The 18,604-nt window shown below is 61.6% G+C and overlaps 1 protein-coding gene across 5 annotated transcripts; it reads right to left on the minus strand.

Annotated features, from left to right (window-relative positions):
* Positions 1-616: 616 nt before the first annotated feature.
* Positions 617-18,540, minus strand: KCNC3 (potassium voltage-gated channel subfamily C member 3). 5 transcript variants are annotated; one of them, XR_013815196.1, is made up of 7 exons: positions 18,263-18,540; positions 13,713-16,179; positions 8,496-9,603; positions 6,593-6,784; positions 6,233-6,359; positions 3,515-3,574; positions 2,458-2,589 (listed from the first exon to the last, which is right to left on the minus strand). XR_013815196.1 is itself a non-coding variant. In XM_079800018.1 (6 exons), exons 2-5 carry the CDS (start codon positions 14,592-14,594, stop codon positions 6,256-6,258), a joined length of 2,256 nt encoding a protein of 751 aa, XP_079656144.1. In that variant the 5' UTR covers positions 14,595-16,179; positions 18,263-18,540; the 3' UTR covers positions 3,019-3,574; positions 6,233-6,255. The 5 variants fall into 5 exon arrangements, 3 of the variants coding, with proteins under 3 accessions (XP_079656145.1, XP_079656144.1, XP_079656143.1); XR_013815197.1 differs by lacking the exon at positions 2,458-2,589 and adding an exon at positions 3,019-3,308; XM_079800018.1 differs by lacking the exon at positions 2,458-2,589 and having other exon boundaries at positions 3,019-3,574; positions 6,233-6,329.
* Positions 18,541-18,604: the final 64 nt, after the last annotated feature.

Genomic DNA, 18,604 nt, shown 5'->3' on the forward strand with positions numbered 1-18,604 from the left:
TATTGCTGTGTGTGTTGGGGAGGGGAGCCGCTGAGCTCAGGAGGACCCCCGCCGTCCGTTCCTCTCCCCCCGCCCCGCCCCCCGCCCCGTGCCCGTGCGTCCCGGGCGCAGGAGGGCGCCACATGCGAGTGGGGAGCGTCATGCAGCGCATGCGTGTGGTTGCGGGCACCCTGGCGGCCGGGCGCGGGGCGGGAAAGGGAGCGGGACGTGGACGTCGTCCTTGTAGCTCGCTCTCCCTCCCCGAATCCCACGTTGTTTATTGACTTGGGGGATGAGGATCACGTTGTGTAGAGGCTTGTAATGATCGTAGTTATTTTTAAAAGCTGAACTAAAAAGCTGGGTACGTGTGGCAGGTTGGCGAGCAGGGGGGAGGCGAAGGGACGAGGTCTGTACCCTTTGGAAAAGGTCCTCACCCCCTTCCCCCGCACCGTTCCTCTTCCGTGAGGGTCTGGGGAATGGGAGGGGGGGGGCTTTTTTTTTTTTTTAAAGAAGTTAAACCCTTTGGCAATATAATCAGTCCCCACCCCCATACCCTGGTGTCTGGGGCCCCTAGCCCTTTGCCCCGCCCCGCTCCCCGCAGAACCTGCCCCACCCCTCACCCCAGATTCGCCAGGGTTTAGGGTCCGAGGGAAGGATGGGGGGGACTCAAAGTGCCCCTTGCATAGGAATCGTTGCATCAAGAATCGTGCTCGGTGACACCCCCCCCCCAACCCTCGGGTGGGGTTCCTGAGGCTGTGGGAGCACGGGGAGGAAGGTTGCTAATTCTGTGGGCCCCCAGCTCCAAAAGGGGGGTTCTCTAAGGATTCTGGGACCGGTGTGGTCTCCAGGCTTGGGGGAGGTAGCGCATCCTTGAGCCAGGATGGGATGAGGAGTGATTCTCCACCCGCGGGCGTGGCGGGGAACACGGGGAACCGCGGGCTGGGGTCCCCGCCCAGGTGGGCAGGTTGTTGCCTAAGCCTCCATGTCCCAGTGTCCGTCCATTCGGCACAGTCTCTAGAACCTAGAGTCTCGATGGAGACACGCGACCTCAATAAACGGCGTCCGGCCGGCCGCGCAGCACAGCCTGGACTCGCTGGCCTCTGAGCGAAGCGCCGTCCGTAAAAGGCAGACCCTCTCCGGCGCTTGTCCTCGCACTGCCTGGCCCTCAGCACGTCAGAGGCACAAACACGACCCTCTGGGAAACACTGGTGTCCGTGCAGAGGGTGCCATTCAAGGGAAGACATGTTGGGGGGCGGAGTTGGGCCTAAGAAACGGGGTGCCCTGGAAAGATCAGGTTCCCTGGAATTGCAGACGGGTCAGGCCCGTCTCGGAAATCCTAGCGGCAGGGGAACCTGAGGTGGATGTCTGGTGGCAGAGATTTGGGGGTGTCTGGTGGGGTGGAGGCCTGAGGATTTGGGGTGTCCAGGAAGTGTCTGAGACCGGGAAGGTTCTGGAGCATCCCGAAGGCTGAGAGTGAGCTGCAGGCTGGGGCGCCTCTTGGAGGGTCGAGGCGCCGGGATGCACTCCAGGGAGTGGCTGGCCGTGGGGCTGGGTTGGGGGCGGCATCTGTGTGCAGGGGTTCAGTTCCAGGAGTGCGTGGGGGGGGGGTTTGGAGGATGCGGGGTGCCAGGGCCAGTGTCAGGAATTCTGGGTGCAGGGCTCGTGTCCCGGGAACCTGGAGGGGTGCTGGGGGATTTGTGTGTGCTAGGGCCAGACTTCCCAGGGGTTCTGGGACGGGAGGTCTGAGTCCATGCAGCAAGAACAGAGGCGAGCAGATCCCGTGGGGGTGGGGGTGGGGGTGGGGATGAACGGGTGCAATTCACCAGAGGGATCCTCCTAAAGGCTGAGGGAGCCGCTGGCCGCAGCGCCCCGCTTCTGCTATCTGAGCTCAGCGCGGGTTTTTGGCTGGATGACTGTCCCTCCTTCCCCCGTATTGTGGCTAATTTTTATTTTTAATCAATGCATGATGGGCTGCCCTCCAGGGGGGAAGGGTAGGAGGCGAGGAGACCCTCCTGCAGCCCCACCCGACCCCCTCGAGGCCCCGCCCCCTCCCAGAGTGCCCCTACCCTCAACCGCGTGGCATGCAGCCCCTGGCGCTTATTGCTGAGGTGGAGTTGGGGGAGGGGTCCGGGTTGGAGCATGCACAGTAGGGGGCGGTGCCCCGATGTAATTGGCATCACTTGGACGTATTTACACGAGTTGGTGGGAGAGGGTGTCCTATGGCTCATGGAGACCTGAGAAGGCTTTATTTGGGGGTGGGGTGGGGAGTTGGAGGGCGTGGGTTCTGGCCCCTCCCCCTCCATCCTGGGGCCCAGGCGGGGGTGAGGGGCCCGGGGGTGTCTGCTGGCGTGGTCGTCTCCGTTGCATATTATTGACTTTTTGATTTTTTTTAAAAAACCCTTTCCCCCACCCCCAGCTCCTTTGACCTTCTTCCCTGTCACCCCCGAGTCCCCCCACAGGGGGGAGGGGAGCGCTAGAGGATGGAGGGCAAGGTTGGGGGAGCGCGGCGGGCGGCCCTGGGGGAGCCGGGGGGAGTGGCTAGGGGCGCGAGGCGCAGAGACACCCCGCTCAGGCCCGCGATGCTGCTCAGGCTGCGGGATTTCTCGTAACCTGGGGGGAGGGGCGGAAACACGGGGAGCAAGCATGGAGTCAGGGTGCAGGGGGAGGGTCCCATAGACAGAGGGACCCCAAGACAGAGGGAGGGAAGGAGGCAGGAGAGAAACAGACAGAAAGGATACCAGATGGAGAAAGAGACATCGAGGCAGGGAGAGCAAGAGACAGAGAAGGCGAGAGGAGAGACGGGGGGAGACAGAGCCGTCAGGCGCCGAGACACAGCGGGACAGGGCGAGGCGGAGACGGACAGAGCGGGCCAAGGAGACGGAGAGAGAGAGAAGTGAACAAATCGCACAGTCAGTCGCATCGAGGAGAAAGGTTCAGACATGGGGAGGGGGGAGAGACTCAGGGTTAGGAGGCAGGTGGCGCCCACCGAGCCTCCCCCACCCATCCCATCCCCACGCAGCCCGTACCCCCCACCCGCCCCCCGTAGGCCCCCTCATCTGAGGCATAAAGGGGGGGCAGCAAGGCGGATGGTGGCAGCAGGGGCATGGGCGGGAGCTCAGGTGGAAGGCACAGGGGAGCAGCCGGGGAGGGCGCGGGCAGGGCTGCAGGGGGAGCTGACCTACTTGTGGAGGAGAGGGGCTGTGAGGGGGTGAGGGGCTGAGCGGGTGGCGCCCCTGCGGCCCCCCAGCTGCAGAGCAGTCGGAGGGGCAAGGCTGGCTCACCTGAAGGCGTGGCAGGGACGTTAGGGGTCGGGGAGTTTCAATGGGAACCTGCTAACCGGAAGGTTCTAACTAAGCTGGGGTCAAAGGTCAAGGAGCATGGGGGTGGGGGTGGGGTGTCTCTCGGAAGCTTGGGGACGTCTGCCAGCGCCTGGGGCCTGTCTGGGCGCCGGCGTCTAGACCACAGGAGGGAGCCTGAGGGGTCGGGAGCCCAGTACCTTGGGGACACCCCCTCCCAGCCATTCCCCATTGCTAACCTGGGGGGAAGGGGCAGGGGGGGACCGAGGGTCTCTCGAGGCCTCAGGCGGTGACAAGAGCTGGGGACAGAAATACACAGAGTCATGGCGGGGGAGGGTGGTCACGGGGAACCCCCCCAACATGGCCTCACTGTTGGGGGTCGGAGAAAAGCCGGATCTCTTCCTCCTCTCTAGTGTTTTCCAGGGGAGGGGAGCAGTGAAATGGGGCGGCCAGAGACATCAAATATGGGAGGAGCTTCCGGGGTGGCTGAGGTTGGGGGGGGAAGGGAGGAAGGAAGGAGAAGGCTGGGGAGGAAGGGGAGCTTGTGTCCAGTGTTCGACTCAGGTGGTTGGTGAGGGGAGATGAGGAAGGGAGCAGTCCTGGGGCAGGTGGGGGGACACACCAGGAGGAAGGGTCGTGGGAGGAGGGGAGGGGAGCAACAGTGGAGGGTGGGCCATGGGGGGCGGGGGCGGGGAAAGTGAGGCAGGGGGATCCAGGGTCCAGTCAGCCCCATCAGCTCCAGCCATTATTTGAGTTCAATGAATGGATTTTGGCATCAGAGGCAAGAGAAGCAGAGACCTCCCCCCCCCCCCGCCCCGCCCAGCCCAGCCCAGCCCTCCCTCACCCCCATTCCCATCCCCCCCTCCCTCGGCCCCTCCTTCCAAGGGGCCCATCCAGACATGAAGGAGGGGGACAAAGAGTGGGAGGGGGGACGGGGTGCAAGCGGGGGAGAGGGGTGAGATGGGAGCGGGGAGGGGCTGGTGATGAGATGACAATGAAGAGGGCGTGTGGGGGTGCAACAAGGAGGGGGAGGGACGGAACAAGAGCCTGACAGCCCCCTCGTGGTTCTGTCCGAACCCGGAAGCCTGGGCTGTCCTCCCTTCTGCCGTGTGGCCTGGGTCAGTCACGGCCCTCCCGGAGCTTCCGTGAAACAAGGGGGCTTGGGCAAGCCGCCCCGGAGGCTCCCGAGCCCCACTCCAGCCTCTCCTGAGGCTGCGGCGGGGATGTGGGATGTGTCCCTATTTCTAGGGAAGGGTCCGCAGGGGTTTGTGGAACGAGGAAGTGATGGGTCCCATTCCTTCAGGCGCCTCTTCCTCACTCTCAGACCAGGCCAGCCCCTCGCGGTGGCCAGCGCCCTCCTGCTCCTTCCGCACAGGCTGTGCGCACCCTCTCCCTGCGGCTGCTCAGCTCTGGCCTCACCCCGCTCCTGGCAATTCCTTTCAGCACTAAGCTCACCCACTTGGGACCTCAGGACCTTTGCACTTGCTGTTCCTTCTGCCTGGCCGGGCCTTTTCACCTTTAGGTTTCATGTCACCTCCCAAAGCCCTTCCACAGACCTAAGAGTGGCCAGATATATATATATTTTTTTACTTGTTTAATTTCTGCTGCCTCCAATCAGGGGGCATCAGACTTTTCCTTAAAGGGCCAGGTAGTAAACATTTTCGGCTCTGTGAGCCACATGGTCTCTGTCCTAACTATTCTAGTCTACTCTGGGAGCATTACAGTGGCTATGTTCCAATAAAGTTTTATTTACAAAACAGCTGGCTGACAGAGCTGGCCCGTGGGCTGGAGTGTGCCAACCTGCGCTCTGGAGTATAAACTCTGAGGGCAGATCCTTGCTTTGTGCAATACTAGGTTACGGTGCCCTCAGGAGTCAGTTATTAAATAAATGAATGGGTGGGGGAGTGGAGCTAGGGGTTCGCAGGGTGGTGTGAGGGTTACAGAAGGCATGTTAAATTCCTGGCGTGTGGTAAGTGCTTGGTTGTGTTTGCGGAATGATTCACTGACTAACAACTCTCTCTTCACTGTGTCCCCCGACCTCCCAGGCCAGTCCCCCGCCCTTTTCCTCCTGTGCCCTCTGCCCCCTTCCTTCCTTCCTATCCCCACAGCCCTGACCGGGTTCGGGACTTGTCCTGTCCCGTGGACCCTTGTCCTGGTCTCCTCCCAGGCCTGACCTCCAGTCGATCCCCAAGGGCCCAGAGCTGATCTGCTCTCCCCGGTCCCTGGACACGGTCCCAGCCCTCAGCCAGCCCTGCTTTCCTGCCTCGGGGCCACCTCCGAGCCCCGGTCTCTGGCTTTGCTCTGCTCGTCGCTCTGGTCACTACTGTCTAATGGGACCACTTCCCCATCAATTACCGATTCCTTCAGAAAGCCTTCGCTGGGGCTTCCTCCTACCCGGGGCCCTGCCTGTCCCTCTTACTGCATGTATGACCTGTGCCACCTCCACGTGCACATGTCACCTCAAACAGCGACTTTCTCCGACTGCGTCTGCCTCTCCCCGACAGCTCCCTCCCGGGGAGGGGAGCCCCATTTTGCTGGCTGAAGTCCCGGGCGGGGGCCTGTGGGTGCTAAGCTGGCCAATTCACAAGGGACTGACTGGGTGGCCGAATCTTTCTCATCCCATCTTGCGCCCTGAAGAGTATCCTGGGTATGTAACCCCGTTTTCTTGGTGGAATTTTTAAAACCCAGGAGAGGCAAGGTGAGCGGCGTTGATGGGGTGAGGATGGGTCAGTCGGGAGGGCTGGGAGGTCAGGCACATGGTGGGGAGGTTGGGGTCAGTTCCAGGGGTTAGTGAGGAGCGGGCAAGTCCGGCGGGTGGGTGTGGGGTCGGCGTCAGGACCGAAGGTTAATTAGATGGAGCTCTTCATGGTGAGGGGCGGGAGTCTTGGTCAGTGGGGGCTGCATGTTCTCGGGGGGGTTAGTCGAGAGGGGGGGTTCAGAGGACAGGAGCTACTTACCCCGGGGGGAGGGGGTTCGTCCACTAGGGGGATATCCAGGCCGCAGCGTTGGCGTTGAGGTCGGGCAAGAAGCTTGGGGGGCCTGGCTTACGCCAGTCTGGGGGGGGCAGTGGGGGAGCACCGGTGGCTGGGGGTGGGGGAAGAGGCCAGAGGGTCGGGGTGGGGGAAATGGAGATGCAATAAAGACAGGTGAAGGGTCAGTGGTGAGGAAACTCGGGGAAGGGGGGGTTTCTGGGAAGGAGGAGATTTGGGGCCAGGGAATGGGGAAAGGGCAGTCCATCACCTCCTCCCCCCTCCCCCTCCCCCCTCCCCTAGGGGAGGCGAGAGGGAGGGTCCCGGGGCCAGCGGAGGGCACCTCACCTTTCCGGATGGAGCCGTCAGGGGAAGGGGCGTAGTCCGTGAGCAGGAAGCAGGCTCGGTCCCGGCTGTAGCGGCCCCGGCTCCCGGGGGTGATGGGGCTCTTGTCTTCCGGGGACATGGCGGGCTGGTCAATGGCTGGGCAGTCCTCGTGGGCGAGCGCGGCTGCTGCTGGGTCCCCGTTGGGGCGGGGATCTGTGTCCCAGGGTCGGACAGAGACACAAAGGGAGGAGTGAGTGTGGACACCAGAAGGGACAGGGTGCTTGCGGGCTCGGGTGCAGGGAGGTGACTAAAGGGCAGGGTGTCAGGAGATGACAGAAGGGGCTCAGTTGGGAGCGGGGTGTTAGGGGGACATAGCTGGTGGATTTGGGGAGCAGGTCACTGGGGAAGGATGTTGAGTTTTGGAGTGTGTTTTTTTGTTAACCCTTACCTGAGGATATTTTTCCATTGATTTTTAGAGAGAGTGGGAGGGAAAGGGGGGGCAGGAGAGACAGAGAGAGAAACATTGATGTGAGAGAGACATACCAATTGCTTGCCTCCTGCACACAGGGGATCAAGCTGCAACCCAGGTACGTGCCCTTGACTGAGAATTGAACCTGAGAGCCTGAACCCGAGCACAGGCTGGCACTCTAACCACTGGGCAACACCGGCCAAGGCGGAAGGGTGTTGCCTTTTGAGGACAACAGGGGAGGCAGAGGTGGTTAGGGGACAGGGTTGGATGAAGGTGAGTGGAGGAGGGTGCTGAATGCTAGTCAGGCCAGGTGCCAGGGCTGGGAAGGGCAGGCTGGGGTTGGGTGCTGGGCATTTGGAGGGATGGGTGGGGGAGGACATGGGCAAGAGGGGGCTGGGACAGAGTGTTGGGGGGTCGTTGGGTCAAGTGAACTGTCAGGCAGGACTGGGGTAGGGTGTTGGGAGAGTAGGGTGTTGGGTTGGGGTAGATGGCTGGGGCGCTGGAAAGGACACAGTGGGGAAGGGTTAAGAAGGTGACAGATGAGGGAGGGGGGAGTGGGGGTCCCCAGGCTCTGACTCGGGCTATTTTTAATTGGTGTGAAACTGGGTCAGTGGCTGAGGGAGCAAGATGGGGGCCGGGCGGCCCAGCTCCCTTTCTTGACCTACTTAAGACATGGGGGTGGGGCCCACCGGCCTCTCCCTCCTCCCAGACGGACACCCCAGTCACTGCCTCTGAGGCAGCTCCCCCGGGGGAGGGACAGGCACAGGCTCAGGCTCAGTCCACTCCTCTGTCTCCCTGGTCTCACCTCCTCCTCTGGGCAGCATCTCTCTGAACCTCTCGGACCCTCTCTGTGGAGCCCGAGTCTGGGCCTTGGGTCCCGTCACTGTCCTGTCACGTGGCCTTTCCACCCTCCGGCCGGTCTCCCCTAGACACTCTCGGACCCTTCGATTTCAGTTTGAAGTCTTACTTCCTCTCTTGGTCTCACTGTGATTCAAGCCCGAACTCTCGGCTGCCGACCCCTCACCGCTCTCTCCGTCTCTGCCCCCCACCCCTTCTCAGGGACAATCTCGTGGTTTCAGACTCTGTGGCTTTTGGGCCACTCTCTCAGGCTCTCCTCCGGGAAGCTCAGATGCTGAAACCATCTCTTGGTCTCCTCTGTGGCCGGCCCAGGTTCAGTACGCGACCCTCTCCCCCTGGGTCCCTCTGAACGCTCTGGCTCCAAGCCTGTTTCTCCCCAAAACTGGCTTTCCCATGAAATCTCTCTCTGTCATTGTCTATTTCTGTGCCACTTCTCCGGCCTCAGCAATTGCTATTCCCTTTTCTCTCCCCTCTCTGTTGCTGACCATCCCGTCTCTCTGAACCTTGGCACCCACCTCCTGCCCCCCTCAAAACCTCCCCACCTCCTCCCATGCATCTCCGCCGGTGCCCCCACAGCCCCTCATGCCCCCTCCTCACCTGCCCGGTTGATCTCAATCACTTCCTCCTGAGCCAACGGGCAAGGCTCCCCGGGGGCTGGCAGAGGGGGCAGCCCCATGATCCCGAGCCCACCCGCTCCCCCCCTGAGCAGCCCGGGGTGCGAGTGGGGCCCCGGAGGGTAGGCCCCAGCCATAGTCACCCCCATGGAGGGCGGGGTGATGGGAGGCGGGGGGCTGATGCCACCACTGCCATGGTGAGGGGGAGGCAGGGGCGGCAGGGGCGGGTCGGGCTTGCAGTAATTGGGGGAGCCGGGCAGCGGGGGCCGGGGGATGTGTTTGTTCTTCTTCTTGGGCAGCTTCTGCTTGGCCATGGCCAGCGAGTAGTACATGCCAAAGTTGTTGACGATGACGGGCACCGGCATGGCGATGGTGAGCACCCCCGCCAGGGCACACAGCGCCCCGACCAGCATCCCCGACCACGTCTTGGGGTACATGTCTCCGTAGCCCAGGGTCGTCATGGTGACCACGGCCCACCAAAAGCCGATGGGGATGTTCTTGAAGTAGGTGTGGTTGGAGCCCAGGATGTCATCCGGGTCAGCGCCGATGCGCTCGGCGTAGTAGATCATGGTGGCGAAGATGAGCACGCCCAGCGCCAGGAAGATGATGAGCAGCAGGAACTCGTTGGTGCTGGCGCGCAGCGTGTGGCCCAGCACGCGCAGCCCCACGAAGTGCCGCGTGAGCTTGAAGATGCGCAGGATGCGCACGAAGCGCACGACCCGCAGGAAGCCCAGCACGTCCTTGGCGGCCTTGGAGCTGAGGCCCGACAGGCCCACCTCGAGATAGAAGGGCAGGATGGCCACGCAGTCGATGATGTTGAGGCTGCTCTTGAGGAACTCCACCTTGTCCGGGCAGAAGGTGATGCGCATGAGGAACTCGAAGGTGAACCAGACCACGCACACGCCCTCCACGTAGGTCAGGAAGGGCTCCGTCTCCACCTCGAAGTTGGTGACGTTCTCCGGGGGGGCCCCGGGGATCGGGGAGGCCTGCGTCACCGTCTTGTTGATGATGTGGATGAAGCCCTCGTGGGTCTCCAGGCAGAAGGTGGTGATGGAGATGAGGATGAAGAAGAGGGAGGCGAAGGCCACATACTGCGGGGCAGGAGGGAGAGAGAAGGCAGAAGGTGACCCGGGCATCTGGTCACCCAGCCGCCTCCACAGGACCCTCCCAGGGCCGCCTTTCCCAGCCCAAATGCTCCCCTCTCCCCACTGAAGCTGCGAAAGGGAAGGCAGAGGGTCAGGCCGCTGTCCCCCGGCTCGGGAGAGGAGCTGGCCCCAGGAGCCGCAGCACATGAGCAACTTCTTCTGTCCTGAAAACAGCAATTGCTGGCCTCATGCTCTGCCGCCTAGACCCGTGGTCGGCAAACCGTGGCTCGCGAGCCACATGCGGCTCTTTGGCCCCTTGAGTGTGGCTCTTCCACAAAATACCACGGCCTGGGCGAGTCTATTTTGAAGAAGTGGCGTTAGAAGAAGTTTAAGGTTAAAAAATTTGGCTCTGAAAAGAAATTTCAATCGTTGTACTGTTGATATTTGGCTCTGTTGACTAATGAGTTTGCCGACCACTGACCTAGACCGCCCCCCCCCCCTCCGGTTCCCCGTGTCAATCTCTGGGCTCAGGTGAGACAGAGATCACTCACCCTCTATATCTCAGAGGGTTTGGAGGTGGGCCTGGAGCTGAGGGAAGGGGAAGGGGGGAAGGTGGAATCATGAGGTGCTAACAGTAAAATCCTGGGTTTGAATCCAGCTTTCCCTCTGCCGAACTTGGGCAAAGCAATTAAGCTTCCCGAACCTCAGGTTTTTACAGGATTATTACGAGGATTACATTAGATGAGTAGACAAAAAGCCTCGCCGCAAAACAGCGCTTGGCCCAGTGTCTGGAACTCAGGAACGTCTGAGCTCTTATGAGGCCATGGGGGCATCAGTTAGTGGGGGGCAAGGAGCCAGGGTGTAAGGACCTGGTGCCAATGTCTGTGCCCCAGAAAAGCGGGAAGGCTGGGTGAGGCCCTTACCCAAGAGGACAGGACAGGGGTGGAACCACAAAGTGGAGGGAGGTGTTAGGGCCCTGAAGGTGGAAGGAAGTGAAGTGTTTAGTCTGCAAAAGGGGAGGGGGTACAGATGAAGAAAAGTGGGGTTTAAGGCTCTCAAAAGGGAGGGAGGGTCAGGGGCCTGGACCTTGGGGAAAGGGCAGGACTAGGGCCAAAGAAAGGTGAGCGGCCTCTCAGAGGTGCAGAGAATTGCTAGTGGAAGCGAGCCTGGTCATTTCAGTTTGGGGGAGGACTAGAACCCTGCCCAACAACGTTGTGGGGTTTGATGAAAGCCTTGAGGAAGGGAGAGGGCGGGTCAAGATCTCGGAGAAGGGGATGGATGAGGCCCCTGGAGATGATAGTGGGCTATGAGGCTAGTCCTGGGAGAGGGAAGGGAATGAGTGTTCGGGCAAAGAGGAGGCTTTAATCAGATGGAGAGAGAAGGCGGAAGGGCCTGGGGTGCAGAGAAAAGACGGGGGCCAGGGTCAGGCTGCAGAGACCCTGAACCTTGGACTGAGGGTCAGCGGGTGCCCTCTCTGCCCCGCCCCCTCTCCGTTTCTCCGCAGTGGTTTAAGAGGCCACAGGCCGCCGCAGAGCGCATGCCTGGAGCTCCCCCGCCCGCCCCGAGCCGAGCGCGCGGCGCAGGCTGCGGCACCGCAGTGGGGGCGGGCCGGCCGGGCCGGGGGGCGGGGCGCGGCGACCAGCACCGCGGACAGCTCCCCCGCCGCAGTGCGCAGCCGCAGCAGCTGGGAGCCGCCTTAACCCCTTCGGGGCCGCGACTGAGCGGGCGGTGCGCAGCCGCAGTGCCGCCGCTTCACAGCTGGAGGCCGCGGGCCCCGAGCTAGCTTAACTCCTCCCCGCCCAGGACACAGAAGGGAAGGTGGGCTCCCGCAGTGCACAGTTGTAGAGGCGGCACAGCGTGGGGGCTGGTTTAACCCCCTGTCCCCAGACGGTTCAAAAGCAGAGTAGGACCTTAAGTCCCTGTAAGGAAAGGAGAGATTACGAAGAAGGGAGTGTGTGTGTGTGTGTGTGTGTGTGTGTGTGTGTGTGTGTGTGTGTAGGGGGGCGGAGGGAGGGGGATAGGTAGACACCCTCCACTTTTCATTGGTCTCAGCTCCTGCCTCTACCAAGCTGTCTACTTGGAGGCTGGAAAGTGATTGGCACGCTGTGGGCACTCAAAAAATATTTGCAGAGTAAATGAGTGACCCCCCCTCCCCCCATAGCTGTCCCGGACATCTAGCCTCACCTTAGGACCCTTCAATGGGGTAGCAAGAAGGAAGGGCACCCCAGGCCATGGGGGGGAAAGAGCCCTCAGAAGCTTGAGGGGGCATCTAGGGCCATGTCCCTTCTGTACCTCGTCCTCCTCACCTATCCCCACCCAACCCCAAATCTCGCCAACTCAGCGCTTCCTGGGGACCAAACTTTATGCGGTGCCTCCGGGCCCCCCTCCCCCTAGTTCCCTCCCCCAGCGTGAATGCGGCACTGCGGCTCCGTGTCCTTCCCAGCTCAGGACGCGGCACGGTGGGGGGAGGGGGCCGAACCGGCTCCTCAGGGTGTTTGTGTCCCCAGGAGGCTACGAGGGGTCCCTGAAGTCGCTACTCTTTCCCTCTAATTCCCCCCATTTTGAACTGCTCTCCTCTCTTCCAACACGGGAAGTTAGGATGAGAAAGGGAGAACTAGGGGGAAGGGTGGCTATTTAGCCTAGGAAGTTAGGAATGTTTAAAGTTATAAAAGTTTTGGGGGGAAGTAAAGGGAGCTGGGGGGGGGGAATCTGGAATTTCAAGGATAAGACTGGAGTGGGTGCGCTCTTTGTTCACCTTGGGGATGGGGGAGAAGCTGAGGCACTCAGTCCAGGACTGAGTGCCTCAGTGTTTGTGTGTGTGTGTGGTGGTGGTGGTGGTGGTGGGGGGGGGGGGTCTTGGGAAAGGGGGAGCGAGCAGTGCTGGGGTCAGGAGGAAAGATACCAAGGCAGGGAAGAAGTAGGAACTGTTTTGAGAAGAAAGTTTTGGGGCTGATAACTTGAGGGAGGTCCCAAGGATTAAGCTTAGGTAAAGTTCTGCAGCAGAAGAAAAAGTCATTTATCTACTAGGAAAGCGGCTGGGAGGGTGGGGGGCAAGGGGGTTGTCCCCGAGAGAGGGAGTGGGCTGTGCAGTAAGTGATGGAAGGGAGAAGCTGGGGGTGAAGAGGAGGCATTCTGGAGATCATATTGGAGGCTCTAAAGGGGACAAGCATATGGGGGGGGGGGGCGGTCAGGGGAAACTGAGGAGTGGGAAAGGCTCTGGGGAAGTCTCGAGCTTTATGGGAAAGTCCTTGGGATGGGAGTTGGCGTGGAGGATGCAGGAAGGGACTTGAACAGAGGGGTCCCGAAGGTCCCACGAGTAAAAATGTCCCAAGATTTACTGTTGCAGTGAGGGGGAGGGGGAGGTGTCCTAGCCAGAGCAAGTGGTTTGGAGGTTCAGAGGGGTCCAGGAGGCTCTGAAACTGGGGTGCGGGAGTCTTCTGAGACTATGAGGGCAGAAGAAGCAGGGGAGTTCAAAAATAGCCAGGAGACTCTAACTTGGAGGGGGTCAGGGAGAGGGGCAAAGGGAAAAGGCATCGGGGAGCTGTTGGGAGAGTCTGAGGAAGTGAGAGCTGGAGAGGAGGCTGGGGGGGGGAGGGGGGTGCAGGAGGGGATCTGTAGGGGGCAAAGGAAGGAAGGCAGTTTTCACAGAGCTTGGAACACTTTGAGGGGTAGCCAAGGATGTCTTCTAAGGGTCTGGAGAAGGTCCAAGAAACTGAGGGCTGGGGAAGGGTCTTCTGAGGGTGCCCAAGAGAAGTGAGAAGGAGCTTAGAGGGGTCCCGGTGACTGAGGGCCGGGAAAGGTCTTGTGAAGGTCTCCGGGGGTCCAGGAAAGGTGGGGGTTGTTCAGAGGAGCCCAGGAGGAAGTTCCTAAGGGTCTAGGCAGGGTGATGTAGAGAAGCGGGGTGAGGGTTGAAGGGATCTGGGGGATTCTGAAGGCTGGAGAAACGTCTTCTGAGGATCTGAGGATGGCCAGGACAGGGGTGTGTTCCAAGGAGTGCGGAGTCCCAGGAGGGGCTGGAATGCCCATGGGAATCTGAGGGTTGTATGGGGGCGCTCCTGAGGGTCTGGGAGCGCGTGGGGAGGGGAGAGGGACGGGGGCTCCGACAGCGCGCTCACCCTGGCTGCCCGCGACGAGTAGGGGTCCTCGAAGAGCGCCCACACGCGAGGTTGCCAGCGGCGCCACCACGTGCCGCCTGCGCCGCCCGCGCCCCCTGGCGGTCCCCCGGCGCCGCCGCCCGCTTCCTGGAAGCAGAGGCGCTTGAGTTCGCCGCCCGCGCCGTCCAGGCCGCCGCCGCCCACGCCCGCCTCGTCGTCCAGGCCCGCGTCGTGGGCGCCCGCGGCGTTGGAAGCGTTGGCGCCGCCCGCAGAGTCGGGCGCCTCGAAGGAGTCGAGCGCCTCCTCAGCATCGCGGTGCTGCCGGTAGGTCATCCAGCAGCAGGCCTCCACGTCGGTCTCGTCGATGCCCCAGAAGCCGAGCTCCTCCTCGAACAGCGGCCCGCACACGTCGGACGGGCAGTGCAGCTTGCCGGTGCGGTAGTAGTTGAGCACGTAGGCGAAGACGCCCGGGTGCCGATCGAAGAAGAACTCGTCAGTGCCGGGGTCGTAGTCGAAGCGCGCCGCCGCCTCAGGCTCCGTCAGGCAGGCCAGCCGCGTCCCCGGTAGGGTGCGCAGCGTCGAGCGGTACGTCTCATGGCGCACGCCGCCCACGTTGATCACGATCTTGTCGCTGTCGCCACCGCCGCCGCTGTGCCGCCCCATGGCCGCCGCCGGCAGCCCGGGGCATGGCTCGGCGCGCCGGTGCCCGGGCCCGCGGGATGCCGGGGCGCCCGCCGGGGACGCGGCGGGGCCGGGCTGCGCAGGCTGCTGCTGCTGCTGCAGCGGCGGCGGCGGCGGTAGCGGCGGCGGAGGGGAGTCGGGAGGCTGCGGCGGTTGTGCGGTCTGCTGCTTGCTGGCCCCCTGGCGCCCGCGGAAGGACGAGACGCAGACTGAGCTCAGCATTGGACAGGGGGCGGGGCTGGAGGGGCGGGTCCTTGGTGGGCGGGGACTCAGGGGAACGACAGACGTGATTGGGTGGGGGAAACTATAAACGGGGGGCGGGGCCTAAATAGGGTAGCAACGAAAGTGATTGGCCTAGAGGGTGGTGGGGCGGAGTTGAAGCAGAGAGAGAGAAGGGCTGGGACTCTAACCCGGCCGAGCTGAATGGGGCGGGGCAGCAAATGAAACACACCGATTGGATCTTTCTGAAAACAGGGGCGAGCGAGGTGTTAAAGAAGGCGGGACGCACCGCTAATGTAGGCTGGCTTGGCAGCACCGAGAACGAAGGAGGCGGGGTTAGATGTAATTGAAAATAAGGATGGGGCGGAGCAGAGAAAAGGGACAAGTCCAAACTATTTAAAGAGGCAGGACTGGCCTTGACAGACTGAGCTAGGGGGCGGGGCCACAATCAGAGAGACCATTCTGATTGGACAGAGAAGGGGGCCCGAACCTAAAGAGTGGATAAGCAGAATCTGGTGGGGAAGGACCGATGGAGACTGTGGGGTTGGGCTCCTAACTTGGACTAGAAAGGGCGGATCTTAAAAAAGAGGCGGGGTCGGAAAAATATATAGTAGAAACTTCTTGATTGGTCTGGAGAGTGAGGAGACGGGACTAAACGAAGGCGGGAGCTGGAAATGGAGCGTGGAGAGTACAGTCTCGAGAAATGGCACTAGGCTGCTGGACTGAAAGGGGACAGGGCAGGGGTTACAGGAACTGAAACCCAGTGAGAAGGGGAGGAGATGAGCGAGCCCTGTAAACCTGAAAGCGTCTGGCTAGGAATACCCGTCGGGGCAAGGTAAAGAAGGGGCGGGACCGGGGCTGCAAACTTGGCCTCATTAGATGGGGCTGGACCGGGATAATTAGTGTCAGGATTGAGGAAGGTGGACGGGGTCTTAGAATGGTAGAAAACCTCTTGAATGAGCTGAGGGAAGACGAGACTAAAGGAGGAGCGAGGCTTTAAGGGGCATGAAAGCAACTAGGCTAGTCTGGGGCGAGGCAAGGCTAAGAGAGGGTAAAGAACGGGAGATGGGAGGAGGGGGAAGAACGGGAGATGGGGATGCTAAGGGACCTGGAAAGAGTACGAAGCTACCAGGCTGCAAGGGGGTGGGGGGACCTGGAACGGAGAGAGAGTCCTAAAGGGTCAATAGGGACTTAGAGGGCGGGGCGAAAACTTCCAACCGGTGAGGGAAAGAAGACAAGGTCTAGATGACGGCAGACTGCAGAGAAGAGGCCTAAAGGATGGATGAGGACTGGTGAAGAAGGAGCCCTGAGGCAGGAAGAGGGGAGAAACCCAAGCGCCAGAGAGCACAGTGGCGGAAGCAATAGGCGGGGCCGATAGGAAATAGGGCGGGGCGAGTCCTGGTGGGAGGAGAGAGATGGAAGTGGGCGGGGCTAATGGAGGGCGGGGCCAGAACCAGGTCTACTGTCCCGGGGCGGGCGGCCCGGCTCCCCAGGCGGTCCTAGCAGGCGGTGACAGGGCGCAGGCGCGGGCGCAGGGCTGGGGCGGGGCCAGCGGCTGCGGCGGGGCTGCGGCGCGAGGAGGCGGTGCCTGTGGGAGCGGAGGGGGCGGGTCAGGGGCTGTGGGGTTCCTCCCGCTGCTGTGTCCCTGGCCTGCCGCCTCCTCCTGCAGGTGCGGCGGCTGGTTCGTATCGCCCCCCCCCCCACCGCATCTACCCCCGCTCCCATTTCTGTGTTTCTTTTTAGCCCCATTCTCTAAACATTTGTCCTCCCGTCTCTGCTCTCACACTTCTAAGTCTCCCTCCCTCTGGGTCGCTGTCCCATTGCTTTCTTAATGTTGTCCCCCTTCTTCAGAGGCTTTGCCCCTCTTCTAAGCCTCAGTATCCGCTCCCACCGCCGTGTCTCGGTATTCCCAACCCCAGTCTCTTGCTGTTGGTCTTTATACCTTTGCCTCGGGACTTGCCTTGCTCTCTGGGCCTCTGCCCGCCCCCGCCCCCAACCTTCCCGGGCCTCTGTCCCCCCTCTTTGTTTCTCTGTCCTACACTGCCCCCCCCCACACCCCAGGCTTTATTCTCGCACTCTCTGGATCTCTGCCCATTCATCTGGGTCTGTCCCCATCACCCTTGTTATCTGTACCTTTTCCCCCTCCTCTGTCTCCGCACTTCCCCACTGCCTTTTCTCTTCCTGCCCTTTTTCTGTCTGTCCCCATCCACTGGTCTCTATTACCCCCCCCCCGCCCCCAGGTCTTTTCACCCCCCCTCTGAGTCTCTGTCCTGCTCTCTTTGCCCCCACTTCTTTGGGACTCGGTCCCGCTGTCCTTCCCTGTCTCTGGACCTCTGGGCATTTTTTCCAGGCTCCCCCACCCCCACCCCATCACCCCCTCTAACCCCCATCCTGGCCAGGACACCAGGCTGCGTCACTGCAGGGAGTTGCAGAAGCGGGGCTCGTCCTGCAGACCCGAGAGGTAGTTCCCATCACCACTCAGACCCTGGGCTCCCCACTGCCCCCGATCCCATACCCTCCAGTCCTGAAGACCCCGACAGGACCCAGGAGGGCAGAGAAAACACATCGGGGCTTCCTACTCCTCTCTGCCCCAAATTCTGGTGTGCCCCCAGGCAAAAGCAGTGACGCCTGAGGTGAGGGATTGGGCTTGGGTTGAATGAGGCTCTGGGCAAGTCATGGGGTTTGGTAGGCACTAGGGGCTGGGGGTAGGGGCTAGGATAAGGACCTTAGTCAGCTATCCACCCTTATCCTTCCCTCCTCCCCCTCCCCCCCCCCCTCCGCCCCATGCTACTTTTATTTTCTGCTTTTGACAGCAACTAGGCAGGGGATCAAGTTACCAAATCAGCGTTTTTTGCAAAGGTCAGGTGTGTGAGAAGGTGCGGGCTGGGGTGGGGGTGGGGGGCTGGATAGGGGAGAGTATGGCACGAGACCCTGGAATGGAGACCAGGAGAGGCGGGAGGCGGCCTCGGGCCAGGAGTAACAGGATGGCCCAGACTCCATCAGGCCTTGAAATTGGATGCCGTCACTCCCCATGGCTGTCCCCAGGCCTCAGCAGAGTATGTGGGGGATTTGTGAGCTCGGATTCTCCACCCGGCAGGGACGGGGTGAGGCGGGAGGGGGGGGGGGGGGGGAGGTGTGCTTCTGGAGACACTAGCTTCGCAAAAAGACCAGTGCAAGTGGACTTGATTTGTGGCCACTGGCATCAGTTTGGGGCAGGCCAATGCCTGTCTGCCTCTTTAGATCAGTTCCCCACCCCTTCTCCTTCCCAAACCATCCTTTCCCAGGCCCTCAAGGCACAAAATTCCTGAAAGCTCCAAACTTCCACCTGTCATCCTCTGCGTCCCTTCCTAACTCTTCCCTTCCCCATTCCCCAAAGCCCTGGAATTGGGGGACTTCTAAGATATTGTTCCTTCTCCCCATTCCTATCGGTTCCAAATCCAGGAAAGAAGGTTTCCCGGATACTAAGCTGACCACGATCCTTGGTCCCCCGAGACCCTTCAAATACCTTGCCCCCGCCCCCCCCCCCAAAAAAAAAGAGATCGTTACTAAGGGGGAATCCCTCCGCTGTAATTTTCGAGTCCCCGTCTCCCGAGTCCCCCTCCTCCACAACTAGGATTTGGGCTGTCTCACCGCCCCTGGTCCCTGAGCCTTCTACCCCTCTCTGTACTCACCCCAAGTCGAGGCGGGGCGGGGATGGGGGAATCCGGGGCTGGCGATGGGGGGAGGGGTGACCCAGCTCTGGGCAGCAAAAGGCTGCGTAGGGGGAGTGACATCATCGCCGGAGGAGGGGCAGCACAGCGCCCCCAACCCAGGGGCTTCATGCCCCGCCTTTATGGGGTCCGAGAACCCAAGAGGAGAGAGGAGGAACAGGAGATGAAGTCTGCGGGGACGATATCCCCTCCCCTTAGGATAAGAATCGGAAAACTCTACGATTTCATCCAACCCCCATTGCCACCTGTCGCTGCCGCCGCGACCTGTCGCCTCCTACGCATGTTGTGTCTGCGCCCGCCCCC

This window comes from Cnephaeus nilssonii (assembly GCF_951640355.1).
Source record: "Cnephaeus nilssonii genome assembly, chromosome: 20".
Taxonomy (NCBI): domain Eukaryota; kingdom Metazoa; phylum Chordata; class Mammalia; order Chiroptera; family Vespertilionidae; genus Cnephaeus; species Cnephaeus nilssonii.

What these genes read in the sequence shown, in the direction of transcription:
- KCNC3 (XM_079800019.1), bottom strand. Translation starts at nt 14,594, where the DNA reads ATGCTGAGCTCAGTCTGCGTCTCGTCCTTCCGCGGGCGCCAGGGGGCC. An exon ending in ACTCGTCGCGGGCAGCCAGG is followed by an intron (nt 9,604 to 13,712) that starts GTGAGCGCGCTG and finishes CCTGCCCCGCAG; the next exon opens with TATGTGGCCTTCGCCTCCCT. An exon ending in GATTGAGATCAACCGGGCAG is followed by an intron (nt 6,785 to 8,495) that starts GTGAGGAGGGGG and finishes CCTGGGACACAG; the next exon opens with ATCCCCGCCCCAACGGGGAC.